This window comes from Cyrtonyx montezumae, unplaced genomic scaffold, assembly GCF_038088225.1.
Source record: "Cyrtonyx montezumae isolate F1298 unplaced genomic scaffold, pur_monq_1.0 scaffold_1, whole genome shotgun sequence".
NCBI lineage: Eukaryota > Metazoa > Chordata > Aves > Galliformes > Odontophoridae > Cyrtonyx > Cyrtonyx montezumae.
The window spans coordinates 9,715,178-9,727,601 of record NW_027071825.1 but is presented as its reverse complement, the minus strand read 5'-3'; the positions used below and the strand labels follow the sequence as shown (position 1 = coordinate 9,727,601).

Below are 12,424 nucleotides of genomic sequence, written 5' to 3'. Positions count from 1 at the left end.
ATGTGGTAGCAGGGGTTTCATAGATGCTGTGGCAGGCTAATCTGATGGTATAAATAATTACTTCCTTCCATCATGGATTGAGGTCTCCTAGCTGAAAGCAAATTCCATAGCTAAGACATCCTGAGCAGAAGTTATTATTTGTTAGGAAGTTCCCTCAACTACAGACTGAAACAGTGGGTTGTAGGTGCAAACCTTTAATTTGTCCAAGGATGTGACTGAGCGCTTGCTTCTGGTCTGCCCTGAGTCAGCTTCAGCAGCTGTTAATCATCTGTGTGTGCCCTCTGCGGAGCAGAGGTTGCAAGTTGTTATCTGTAAAGAGGAGAGAGGAACTGCCTCTTTGTGATGGAAGCTGCGGCTGCACCCAGCCGTCTGCATCAGAGGGGTGTGAGGGGTAGGCTGTGCTGCCCTCACAGGCGCATGGGAAGGGCATCCTGCCCTGCTATCTCACCATAATGGGACTGTGTGAGCAGCACCCTTCTGGCAGTAAAGCTTAGTGCTGTCCCCAATGGGTGTTTTATGGGCTTGTAACCTCCAGGATGAGCAGGTCCAGCAGCTCCCACGCTGCAAGTTCCCCGGGCAGCAATCAGCCTGAGAGTCTGTCCCCTTTTGCCTTGTCTAGTCTTGTATTTTCTTGAATTTTCCTTACAGTACTTTCTTTGTTTTGGACTGACTCAGATTTTTTTTCCTTTTGTGAACTGTTTTGCTGCTGCTGTTGCTGTGATCTTTCTGAGAGATAGCAAATACTTTGTTTACTGTAAGCTCCTGTGCAGTAATTCATGTGGTTACATCGTGACACAGAAAAGTCCTTCTGGAGCTAATTTCCACACCCACCCATTCATCTGCCCCATTCATCTGCGCCATTCTCCCATTTTCAGCAGGCAGGTTCAGCGCGTCACGTTGGAGTGATGTCATATAAACCTGGCAGATTTGTCATTAAGAGCCTTGTCATCGATAGATGACTGTTTGTGTTTTCTGCCTGCCTGAAACTGTTTTATACTTGCTAACCCAGCAATTAACTTTGCTGCCTTTGAAACAGGTTGGTTTCACTGCCCCACCTTTTCCTTCGGCAATTATAAGGCGGTGCCAATGTCAACAGGGCATTAATTAGCCTGCATGAGACTTGGCTGCTGCAGCAGCACGCACTCCTTCCTCCTCCCTGTTAGGCTCTAGCCCGGCACCAGGCAGCCTTCTGAGGCCACAAATTTGGATAATGCCGTTGGTGAGCTTCTTCAAGGGCTTCTTCGTGAGAAAGGGGATGCAGGAAGAGTGCCACCTCAAAATGGCTGATAAATTGCTCTTTGTGCAGCATCAGTTGAAGCTGAGCAGCGCCGTGTCAGGGTTTTCTTATCGTGTAAAATGATGCCATTCTTCTGGGCCGCCGGATTGCTCCAGCGCTTTTGATTGTCTTGTGGTAATTGAATAGCCGCGCTGTGTAACCTGTGCTGAAGGAATTAGGGCTGTTTATTCAGCAAACAGATGTCCTGGATTGTGGTGTGCTTACGATCTTACTAGCTTGCTTCTTTCAATTAGTTAATATTGTCGCCTACCCAGGCTATCTTTCCTGCACCGATAGTTTTCCATTTGCTGATGTGTTTTGGTGAATCAAGGGGAGCTTTGGAAGCTTGTGAAATGTGTAAAGTAATTTCACTGATCCATCAGTCGTGAGTCCATCAGTAGGCAAATGTTACCTTTGCAAACCCCTCCAGCATCCCGTGTTCCATTGCTTCAGATCCCCTGCCTCACCAGGACTGCTTCAGTGCTGGTGACTGTAACTGGGTGAGATCCCAGCCCGGCTCACCAGACAGGCAGGGAAGAAGGGGAATAACTTTTGGTTCATGCTTCCTGCTCCTGTGCAGTGCTGACTTCAGTTAAATGCATTTATCAGAGATGTCCCTCTGTCCTCAATCCATTCCCTGCCTTGTCCCAAGCTCCTACCTGACTTCAAAGAGCTGTCAGAGTTGAAAGCAAAGCTGCATTACGTTTTCATAATTCCTACCCTAAAACCAGTGTTTGGCTGGAAGTTTCTCAGCTGACACTCACTGGCAGAAGCCAGTGGGCTAGAAAAGCAATTTCCAGCCCTGCGAGTGGGTAGGGCCCAATATCTCACCAGAAATGAGTTGAGAACACCCCTTCCAATGGGGTGATGGCTTTTGATAGATTATAAGAGAATTCACCTTACAGCTGTGGCTGTAACGTATAGAAAAGCTGCTTTTTGCTGTTTCCAAATTATATTGGGTATCATTTTTTTTCCTCTCCCTCGGCAGTCTGCAATTGGACTGATGATACTAAGCAGGCCTGGCTTTTGTACAAAGGGGAATATGACAAATAACACCCATAAATGTGCTTACAGTTTTCACTATCTTTTCTAGAATCCCGTTTCTGAGAATTATGTTGGCACAAAGAAAATTCACAGTGGTAGAGGGAAAGATTTTGCAGGTGCCAAGTCAGTGTGCCCTGCAGAACACAGCTGCATGGCTGCAGGACCAACGAGTGCCATACAGGGTTTGCACTAGTAGGAACCTGATACCCAGTTTTCCTCTTCTCTAAGAGATTACAAGTTTTGAACAAGATCCTGGGGGTAATCCTGCAGGATTCAGCTATCAGCAGCTGTGCTCACCACGGGCTCTCCTGCAGGCCTCTCCTGTAAGCAGCTGCCACACCATTCCACGCTGTGGCTGATCCATGCTTCTCAAAAGACATACATTTCAATTGCCTCAGTGTCCTTATCCTCAGCTGATGTCTGGAGTGATACAGGAAATAAGGAGGCTCTGATGGTTGTGTCTCCCAGCAGCAGCCTGGAGAAAGGTGTTTATCTGGTGAGCCCATAAATGTGCTACGTAATTGCAGCATCTGTAATGGAGATTTCAACTCCAGTCTGGGGCTGTGGGAAAGGTTTTTTACCTTCTCTTCCCCCTATAAGATGGGAAATCTGTGGCACAAAAGAGCTGTGAGAGCCGGGGGTTAGATTTCTGTCACCTCGGCAAGGAGGATTAGCAAAGCGAGCTGTCGAGTGAGCATGAGATATCCTCTGCACATGCTGTCACGCTGGATGCCAGAGGGACATTCCTGGCTCCTTGGTGACTGCTGCTAGCAAGACCTCAGCCTCTCTGTGCCTTTTCCAAGTTTCACTTTGCAATTGCAAAATCCACTCGTTTCTTTCTTGTTGTCTCCCTCTCTTCTCTTCTTGTTTTCCTCTCTGTCATTCCTGCTTCTTCTGCTGCTGTGCTCTTAAGGAGGGAATTAGAGCTTGCAGTGCCTGAAAAACTCCTGCTTGTGCCTGGATTTTGCTTGCTCTAACCTAATGCCTACCTGAGATACATCCCTTCTGACAGTATCCGAATCCCAGAAAGAAGAACCGCTGTCTAGATAATCTGCATTTGAAAGTAAGTTTGTAGACTGTTTTAATGTGTATTCAAAGCATACTAGCTGTCCTTGAATAAAACCAAGTGCTGGCAAATGCATTTTCTAGAATAAGAGTACCCACATACTGACGTACAACAGGAGCATAGCTATTACTGGCGGGCTCTGTGTGCAGACAAGTCAGCACAACTAGTGAGGGTTGAGAGGAGCCGAGGCATGACTGAGCCTCATAATTAGCCCTAGATTACACTTTTGCCGGAGGGGAAGGCATGACAGGAGCAGTTTTGAGTTCCTATTGTCGCCTGTAGTGTTGGGATGTGGGGACATCCCTCATGCATTGCTGCTGGTCCCTGGCTCATTCTGAGTGAAGCTGCAGCACTGCCAGCAGGCTGTGTCCCATGGTTCAGATGCTGGGAAGGGTTTTCTGCCCTTTCTTGTTTCTGTGGACAAAGGATCAGTGCAGATGGGAAGAGATTTCTTGCACAAATACTGGCTTTAGATTTGCCGTCGCTGTTTGCTAAACCTCTGCACGGACTTTGGACAAAGTTAACAAGGTGAGACTTAGTTTAGTGCATTCCATGTAGAATCTTGAACAAACCAGCACTGCAAATACGAAGCGTGGCGATTAGATTACATCACTTCAGGGTTTCATCCTCCCCAGAATAAACATCTGCTCCCAATGTCATAAATAGCAAGGTGCTGCACTTTAGGCAAACATGGCCTCAATCCAAAGGAATGTCACTCTTCTCCTACATATCTTCCTTTGCTTTTCAGTCTGTACCAGACTGTGCTGCTGTGTGTGCCCTTCTTTTGTTTCTTTTCAGCCATGTAGGAGTATGCACTGTGATTGCTCGATATCGAGTGCTTCTGTTGCTTGTTATTGAATGCTAGCTCTGGTGTCATTCCGGCTAAGCTCTGTGTGCCTTTTGTCTTTGAAAATCAATGGAGAGCAAATTAAAAAAGAACTAGTTTCTACATTTAATAATAATAATAATAATATTCCTTTTATGTACGCTCATGATGAGAGAGGTTTCTAGGGAGGCCTGTTTGAGAGATAAAATATGGTTTGTGCTCTAAATAAGCATCAGGAACCTTTTTTTTTTCATTTAGAAAACCTCAGATGTGTCATAGCCACTCTTAACCACGCAGAAAAAAAAATATTCCAGGCCAATGTTTTGTTCACAGCAGATGTTGCTTTCTGCTGCAGTCTTGGTATACAAGTAAGTCAAAGGTCTTGGGAATTCTGCTGAGGTCTTAGGGAAGAATTAGCTAAGATAAAACTGTTTTTGTGCTGCTGGTATGGCAGAACAGGTGGAAGGAAGCACCTGAGTTGGCCTGTGACTATAGCAGCTTCCTGCAAGGAGCGAAGGGATGTGGGTCCACGTGTGTGATGGTAGCAGGAGAAATTGTGCTGCAGCATGCTCGCTCAGGCTGTACTTGGACTTTAGAAGATACTGAGATCTTGCTTGTTTAAACACTGCAGTGAGCTGGGAGCCTTGCAGAATTGGATTTGCAAGGTTTGCCTAAGTTCCCTTAAAATGGAAAAAGAAAAAGAGAAATGTAGTGATAATAATTGAGTTTCTGGTGCTTTAAAAGCTTCTTAAATGTCCTTCGAGTTCTTTTTTTTTTTTTTTTTTTTTTTTTGGTGAAAGTATGTCCTTTTGATTGCAGTTCAGGCTTAGCAGAGTACAGTACATCTTGGTACAGAATGAGTAAATGAGCTCAGTTCTGCAGCTGCTATTGAATGAGGATGTTGGAGCATGCCTTGGCTTATCAGTGAAGGCTGCCTAATGTATTCAACCCAGCCTTACCTGAGCGTGCTCTACGGCAGCAAACCCAATTAACTATTTTCATCCCTGCTCTATGAATGGTGTAGCAGTTACGGTGGTGCTTCATTTTATGGTATTTCTGTAAGACATGCCAGAGTGTGCACTGGCCATTTGTCACACATCTCCGTTGTTGTTTGCAGCCCTCAAAATGCACCAGGAGCTTGCCACTGCACAGCCTTGGCAGGGTGGCTTTGGAGCAGAGCGTGGCTCATTAACTTAACATTCATTAGTTTCTAAAAGCCTTCTGAATCAGATTTGAGGGCACAAGGAAGAGATTTACAGTCTATCCTACTAGTGTGACAGAGTTCCTAGTCAAAAAAAAAAAGAGAAAATGGGCCTCTCCGGACCATTCTAAGGGGTTTTATTGTTTAGCTGTTGCTTTTCAAGATGCCTCAAACTATTTGGCGTTGCGTTTGTCTGTTATCTTCAACTCGGTCATCCCACAGAAAGGCAAACACCTGCTTTTACAGAATTATTAACAACAATAGATGAGCTTACATATCAATGAAAATTATAGACATTTCCCAAGGCAATTGATTTAAACGGAGTTAAATTTAGTGGAAGCTTCTATTGGTATAATGAATACTCATTATAGAGCCTAATGTGCTTTAAGGGCTTGAAAACCTTCTCAGTAGGGAAGTCTGGCTGCTGTTTTCCAGCAGGGGCACAGATGCTGTGCAATAGTAGCGCTATCACTACAACTGTATCCCATCACTATGCCGGAGCATTTCTGTTTAACCTTGTCTGTTTTTTCCTTCCTTTTGCAGAAGACCACCTCCCAGCTGGCTTCCCAACTATTGATATGGGCCCGCAGCTGAAGGTGGTAGAGAAGGCCCGCACAGCCACAATGCTCTGTGCTGCCAGTGGTAACCCCGATCCCGAAATCTCCTGGTTCAAGGACTTCCTGCCTGTTGACACTGCGACTAGCAATGGGAGAATCAAGCAGCTCCGCTCGGGTAAGATAGCAAAGCAAGTAAGCATCTCCACTACACTCTTCCTCCCTTTTCTCTTGATGTTATTTTTCCTTGTGATGCTGAAACGCAATCCTAAACTCAAATGTCAGTTTGATTTGAGGTTGTTTCTTTTACAACATAAAACCAGGTTTTGGAGCTGATCATGTCTGCCAGAATAGCATGGCTTTTTGTAAGAGATGGGCACAGACATTCCTTTTGGAACATCAGCTGGATTCCTTCTTCTGTAGACCAAGTTGACATTGCCACAAATCCTTGCTAGACTCAGTCATTTTGCTGCCAGCTCGGCAGGTCTCAGCAACCTTTGCACAGTGCAGATCAGTATAATGAGATGCTGGCTGAAGTTTTACAATCAGTGGTCATGTACTACTTCACTCCTTACAGAGACTCTGCAAGACAATGCTCTGCTTGCTGTTGAGATCTTTATCACTCGTTATGTGACACTACAAGAATAAAGAAAAATCCAAGAAGCAGCAATCCAATGGATTTCAAAGGAAGGTGGATGCAGTTTTGAAATACACCGTTTCTTGTTTGTTATTTGATAAGTTGAATACTAGCTTTAGAATTACAGACATTTAGTTCTTGTGGATGGCTGGGAATGCACTCATTTTAGTGAGAAACTCATGTTTTTCCACGGCACTGTTCAGTCTCTCAGGACTGCAAAGTCCATTAGAGAATTAAGGAAAATAAAACATCACTCTGTTCACTTGATGAAAAGCAGCTCCCTGGCGTGAATTGCAGAGGATATTTAACAATGCATAACATCACTATGTAGCAGCTTTAGCCTGGGGAAAAAAAGTCCATGGTATCCTGCTGAAAGTGCAGAAGGACCAGAGCTGAATTGGCTTCATTCTGGAAAGGTCTCAGGCTTAAATAAGAGACAATGTCTTGCCTGGCCGTGATGTGTCTCTGGGCACTCAAAAACCATTTGTTATGAGAGCTGCTGCCAGGGCAACACTATCTTCCTCCTAGCAAGGTGAAAGTCTTGACACATTTCCCCATAGCAGGAGTCCTCTGCATAAATCTGATGTTGCTTGGATAATAAGAAGTAGGATTTTACTTGGGGGAGTGGGTAATGAGACATCACTCTCATCAAAAATAGAACCCAGCCTGACACTCCTGATCCCACCTTGATGTACCAGCGAGCACTAATTATACTAATGCATTTATGGCTTATGAAATTTCCCAGTGACCTTTAGCTTATCTCCCCCACAACATGGTTTAATCTTGATCTGTTTGCACTGAAAGAAAATATCATTCTTGTTAATTATTTGGAGAAGCTTTAGGAAGCAGCGATAGGAAAGTACACAAGGATGTGTTTCACTTCATAGCTGACTAAATCAGCATCAGAAGTTACCATAAATGAGCAGCAAGTGGCTCCTGATGCACTTGCTGTACGTTCTCCAGCCTCCTTTTCACAAGCACTTGGCTGCCTCTCTACCAGCTGCTTCACAAGTTTAGTGAGACAGAAAGTTTGAAAACAAACCAGTAAACTCCGTCACTGCGTCCAAGTTTTGCTTCCTATTCACTCTTCCTCAGCAACATCTCAATTGAATATTTCACCTGGGATTCAAACTCCAGAGCTGGCTGCTTGCTGAAGACACAGTAATTACCAAGGGATGTGTCAAGGGAACCTTTTAGAAATCAATGAGCAGCACACATTCTCAGACTTGCAAAAGGAATTGATTAGCTCTCTAATGTAGTAAGGGAGGTTTCCACAGTTCAGAGCAAGAGAATTCCAGGTATGAGTGAACCTGGTGATTACATGCCAGATTCACCAAGTCATTGGCTCCACCGCGGCGTGAGTGGGGAGCGAGAAAGTTATGGCTTCTCATGTTCCAGAGCTTCAACCCTTGCCAGCATTTGTGGCTCTTTCCTTTGTTCCTGTCTGAAACAAAGTAGGAGCTGCCCCTTGAAGTGCCTGGGCCCCACTTACGTGATGGCACTCACTCTGTGTGAGAAGTGTGATGGGTCGGGCAGACTCCGATGCATTCTGCAAGATGCTAATTGAGCTCTCCAGCCCTACACCGTAGTGGGGCAGAATTATTTTTCAAAGAAAAGAATTTAAATAGATACCTCATTATATGAGAGAGTTTAATAGTTTGCAAAGTCTCTGCTCCATTAAGATCATATCTTACAGCCAGCCTGGCATATCTGCAGGAATGTCAGTTTATACTGTCTCAATCTAAATATACGCTCATTTAATTTCATTTAATTAAAACCCTATAAAACCAAGACGGATGTAATATAGTTAAAGTAGTAGCAGCACAGTGTCAGTGCAGTACTGCATATATAGGTTGTCTGACCTTCACCCAGTACATAACACGTTGTTATTCAGATGTCTTAAGTGCAGGTCATAAAGGTCAAAGCTGCTATGGAGTCTAACTTGGAGCTGAGGAACGATTTCTTTTCTTGTGTGGAATTAACAGGCAAAGAAATACATGCCTGGGACAGGTGATGTTTCCTAAGGCTCACGGTTATGTGGGCAGCACTGCTCCAGGGGCTTCAGGCCCATCTTTGGACTCAGATCATGTGCCCGAGTGGGCTCTGAACATCACTTTCCAGAGGTGTGTTCGCCTCATGTCAAGGTGCTCCAGTTTGAGGTTTAGGGCAACCAGTCTGTCCTCTTAGGCACTTTTAACCCTGAAATAATGGTGTATGTCAGTAGCAAATATGCAACTTATATTTGCCCTGTGGCCTCCCATCCCTCATTTGCTAACTGCATCTGTATTCGCATATATGCATTTTTCTTATTAAACCTCCTGGTAGTTAATGAAACTCTTTACATTCAGAAAGCTCTTTTCTCCTTCCTCCCCCAGTATATAAATCTTTCCTCCAAAATAATGCTTAATTCATTTTAAGTCCACCTCTTGGGTTGTTTTGCCAGTATGTATTGGGGTAATTGCTCTAGAGATGAGAACACAAACACAGATTTTCATCTCTGTTATCACAGATCAAGGCAAAGGCAAGGTCTCTGACTCATGCTGGTTGTAGCAAAATTCTCCCTTGCTCATCTTGTTAGTATTTCCCACCTCTTGTAGAAGCTGCTTTTCTGCAAATCCAGTGACTCAGGACAACTCCCTGTTCACTGCGAGGGTACATAGCTTTGGTCATTGTTTCTCAGTCATTAACACAGAATCTGAGTCCAACACTGGGCTGGGAAACCTCCCTAGCACCCCTGTTCATTTTAAAACCTGTTTGGCTGAACTGATTTAAAGTGGTCAGGAGACTGTAGTGGCAGATGATGCTAGTGTGAAAGTTCTGGCTGCACAGGTCAGTACTGCACCTCCAACCATGTTTTAAAATTAGTTCATGATGTGGCAGAAACTGTCTCAATGTCGATCAGATTGTACTGATGCTTCACAGCTATTCCATAAGGATTCTGGGACCATAAGCTCCTCAAGACTTCTAGGCAACTGTGGTGGTATTCACACTCACAAAACTCTTGAATACTTCCAGTGAGTTTCATACTTGAATTGTTCTTCAGCCTCATTCTTCAGAAAGCTTCTGAACAAAATGTCAAATTAGAACAAATATCCTGACCATTTACAAACAGATATCTTTGCTGTGTACAGAAATTCCAGAAATTCAGGGAGCATTGCCGTCTTGCCTTTATTAGAGAACTTGATGTTACAAGCAGCATCATTCTTTTTTAATCACCGTCAATTAACTGAGTTACGGAACCGTGGTCTAGACCCTAGTGTGGCTTTCAGGCAATTAACTGCCAGTGAAGTATCAGAGAGGGCTCTGCAGGTGACTTCATTCACTCTCCGGAAAAGTGTGGGTGCCTCTAACGAAGGAGCAGTGGGAAGCTGCTCACCAGATCATCTCACTGCGTTTACACTCGCAGTTTCCAGCAAGCATTTTCATTTTGGTCCTGGTCCCATGGGTAGAAGCACTACTTACATGGAAACCGAAAACACACCCAACATACACAGAGCAAACTTGCAAAAAGAGGGGGTGCCTGTGAAACAGCAGTGTGGATGATGACTGCTCTATCCTGCTTCGCTGCTGATAGCCAGCATTCAGTCTCAAGCAAAAGGCATTCGACTCCTTGATACAACTTCAAGTCCAAACAAGAGAGAGGCAACAACTTGAGACAACAAGTATAAAAGTAGCCCAGAAGATTGGAGATTGGGTAGCATTATCCGAAAAAAGATCAGGAAACCCACACAAGGATGGATGCTCACCCACAGAAAGGACTATCTGGATAAAGGTTGAAACAATAGCATGGCCAGCCAATTGATAGCTGAAGTTTTATGTGCTTGAAGAACCTGTACTGCACATCTGGGTCTTGCTGCCTGAGGCCCACACGGCACCAGTGTGATTCACACAGTCTTCCCATTGCAATTGAGATTCCAGTTTGCATTACCCTGATGCCTAGTTGTGGCCAGCAGGAGCTTTGATTTCTCTCTTTGACATTGCTTTGATTTTTTTGATAGTGATAAAATAGTTTCCTATAATGAAATGATTTGTAGATAGGTCTGGGAAGAGTTGGTGTCAGCAGAGTGAAGTCCCTTCTCTAACAAAGCCTCCCCCACACTGGTAAATACTGACAGAAATAATCCCAGGGAATTTTCCAGCATCGTCCTATCTTCTGCCTTGCTTTGGGTCCTTGGCTGCACACTTCCAGTATGCAGAGGACATCAGGGTCTGCATTTATTCCTGCTGAAGTGATTGTATGAGGTGTTACTCACCCCCTAGGCCCTCAAACCTTGAGGTTTGGTCTTGAGGTCCCTTTGTATAAAGTAACCTCATGATCACTGGGCAGAAGACTGCTTCAATAATGGTTCATGTGCTGGCACCTCTGTCACTTGACAGACTTGGCAGGCATTCTGAGGCCTACGTGCTGTGATCTGGTGCTTTTGAGACACAACCTGAAAGGAGGGTAGTCAGAGGTCAGTTGTCATATGATGTGAAGGGAGAACAGGAATTTTGATTCCCTCCAGAAGAGGAAAGGTAGGGAACAACAGGAAAACCTTGTTCACTCTCCCTAACCGTGTCCTCTGTGTAAAGATTGAGCATCTTAAACTTTGCAAAGGTGAGAGAAACCCAGAACAAACAGTGTGCCAAGTACAGCATGGCTCTATGCTGCTCCCACAAGGATTGGCTTACATTCAGAAGCTGGGAGGACTGGGACTTAGTGCAGGAAAAATGATCTGGTCACACTTCCATGTTAGGGAAACTACTTCAAGTATGCAGTTGCTCCTAAAGCTCTGTGTAGACAATTGCATATTAGAGGGAGGGTTTAGCCTCTGCGGGGAGTAGACGTAAAGATTTGCTGCAAATCTTTTCAGTTCTAGGAGCGAACAACAAACTCAATTTCAGTCAGACAAGAGAGAGGGAAGTCCTGTTTTCTGCCCCTTGGGCTTGTGCTCAAAGTCATTGCACTGTTCCCGCGGGAAGTGACACACTGTGGTGATGCTTTTCTTAATTCTGAGAACGATGGAAGGGGGTGGGGGAAGCCCTAGACCAAACAGAACAAAAATAACCCTTGGCAAACTTTCCAGTCAGGCAAAGAGAAATAACCCCATCTTCCATGGCTGTGCTTTTCCATGCAAGCGTTTCTGGGTATAAGTATTCCGTCAAGGGCAGTGGTAGTTGCTAAGATAGATAAATAAGCAGCAGATTTATTGTTGTAAGGGAAAGATTACCCACAGCTTCAGTGACTGCAGGATCTTTCCTGATGCTTCAGTCATGTGTGGATAGAATGCGTCAGAAAATATAACTAGACATAAAGTTAAGATGGGGTAATGTCATCTTGGCAGAGGAAAATGCTAAAATGAGTAGTTTGAATTGCTGCTCCTGCTTAGAGAAAGGACTCTGCCTGAAGGAAGGGTAGTTAGGAAAGACAGAGATTAAGTATAAATATTGTAATTACTTCTTAAGAGGCAAGTTAAACATGCTTAAAATATGCTTCTTTGTATTTACAGAAATTCTTTTCTGTCTTTCTTTCCCATTGGGTGATCATTGTTGTGGATAATGGAATGAGCTGTAAATCTGAGATACACGACACTCTTGTATGCATACTGGTATTTATTAATCAATACACTGAACATGATCTGACACACTGTGTCCTGTTTAACCCTGTTTTTCTGTCTGTTTAAACTCCTCAGTTTTCTTTGGTAAGTGCTTGGTATTCAGATCTTACAAATCTGCATAAAACCAACACATACCATGAACTGCCTACGGATTCGGTCTGCATGAATCTCTCCCTTATACTAACAGCCTTCATATGTGCAAAATAAGACCAAGGGGACAAAA

At 44.2% G+C, this 12,424-nt stretch overlaps 1 protein-coding gene across 3 annotated transcripts in view; it reads left to right on the top strand.

Annotated features, from left to right (window-relative positions):
- The window catches only part of PTPRF (protein tyrosine phosphatase receptor type F), a 338,292-nt gene that overhangs the window by 238,579 nt on the left and 87,289 nt on the right, over window positions 1-12,424 (top strand). For all 3 annotated transcript variants that reach the window (XM_065740325.1, XM_065740315.1, XM_065740306.1), the window contains exon 6: window positions 5,957-6,145. In XM_065740325.1, coding sequence (XP_065596397.1) covers window positions 5,957-6,145 — 189 coding nt within the window. The remainder of the gene's footprint in view (window positions 1-5,956; window positions 6,146-12,424) is intronic.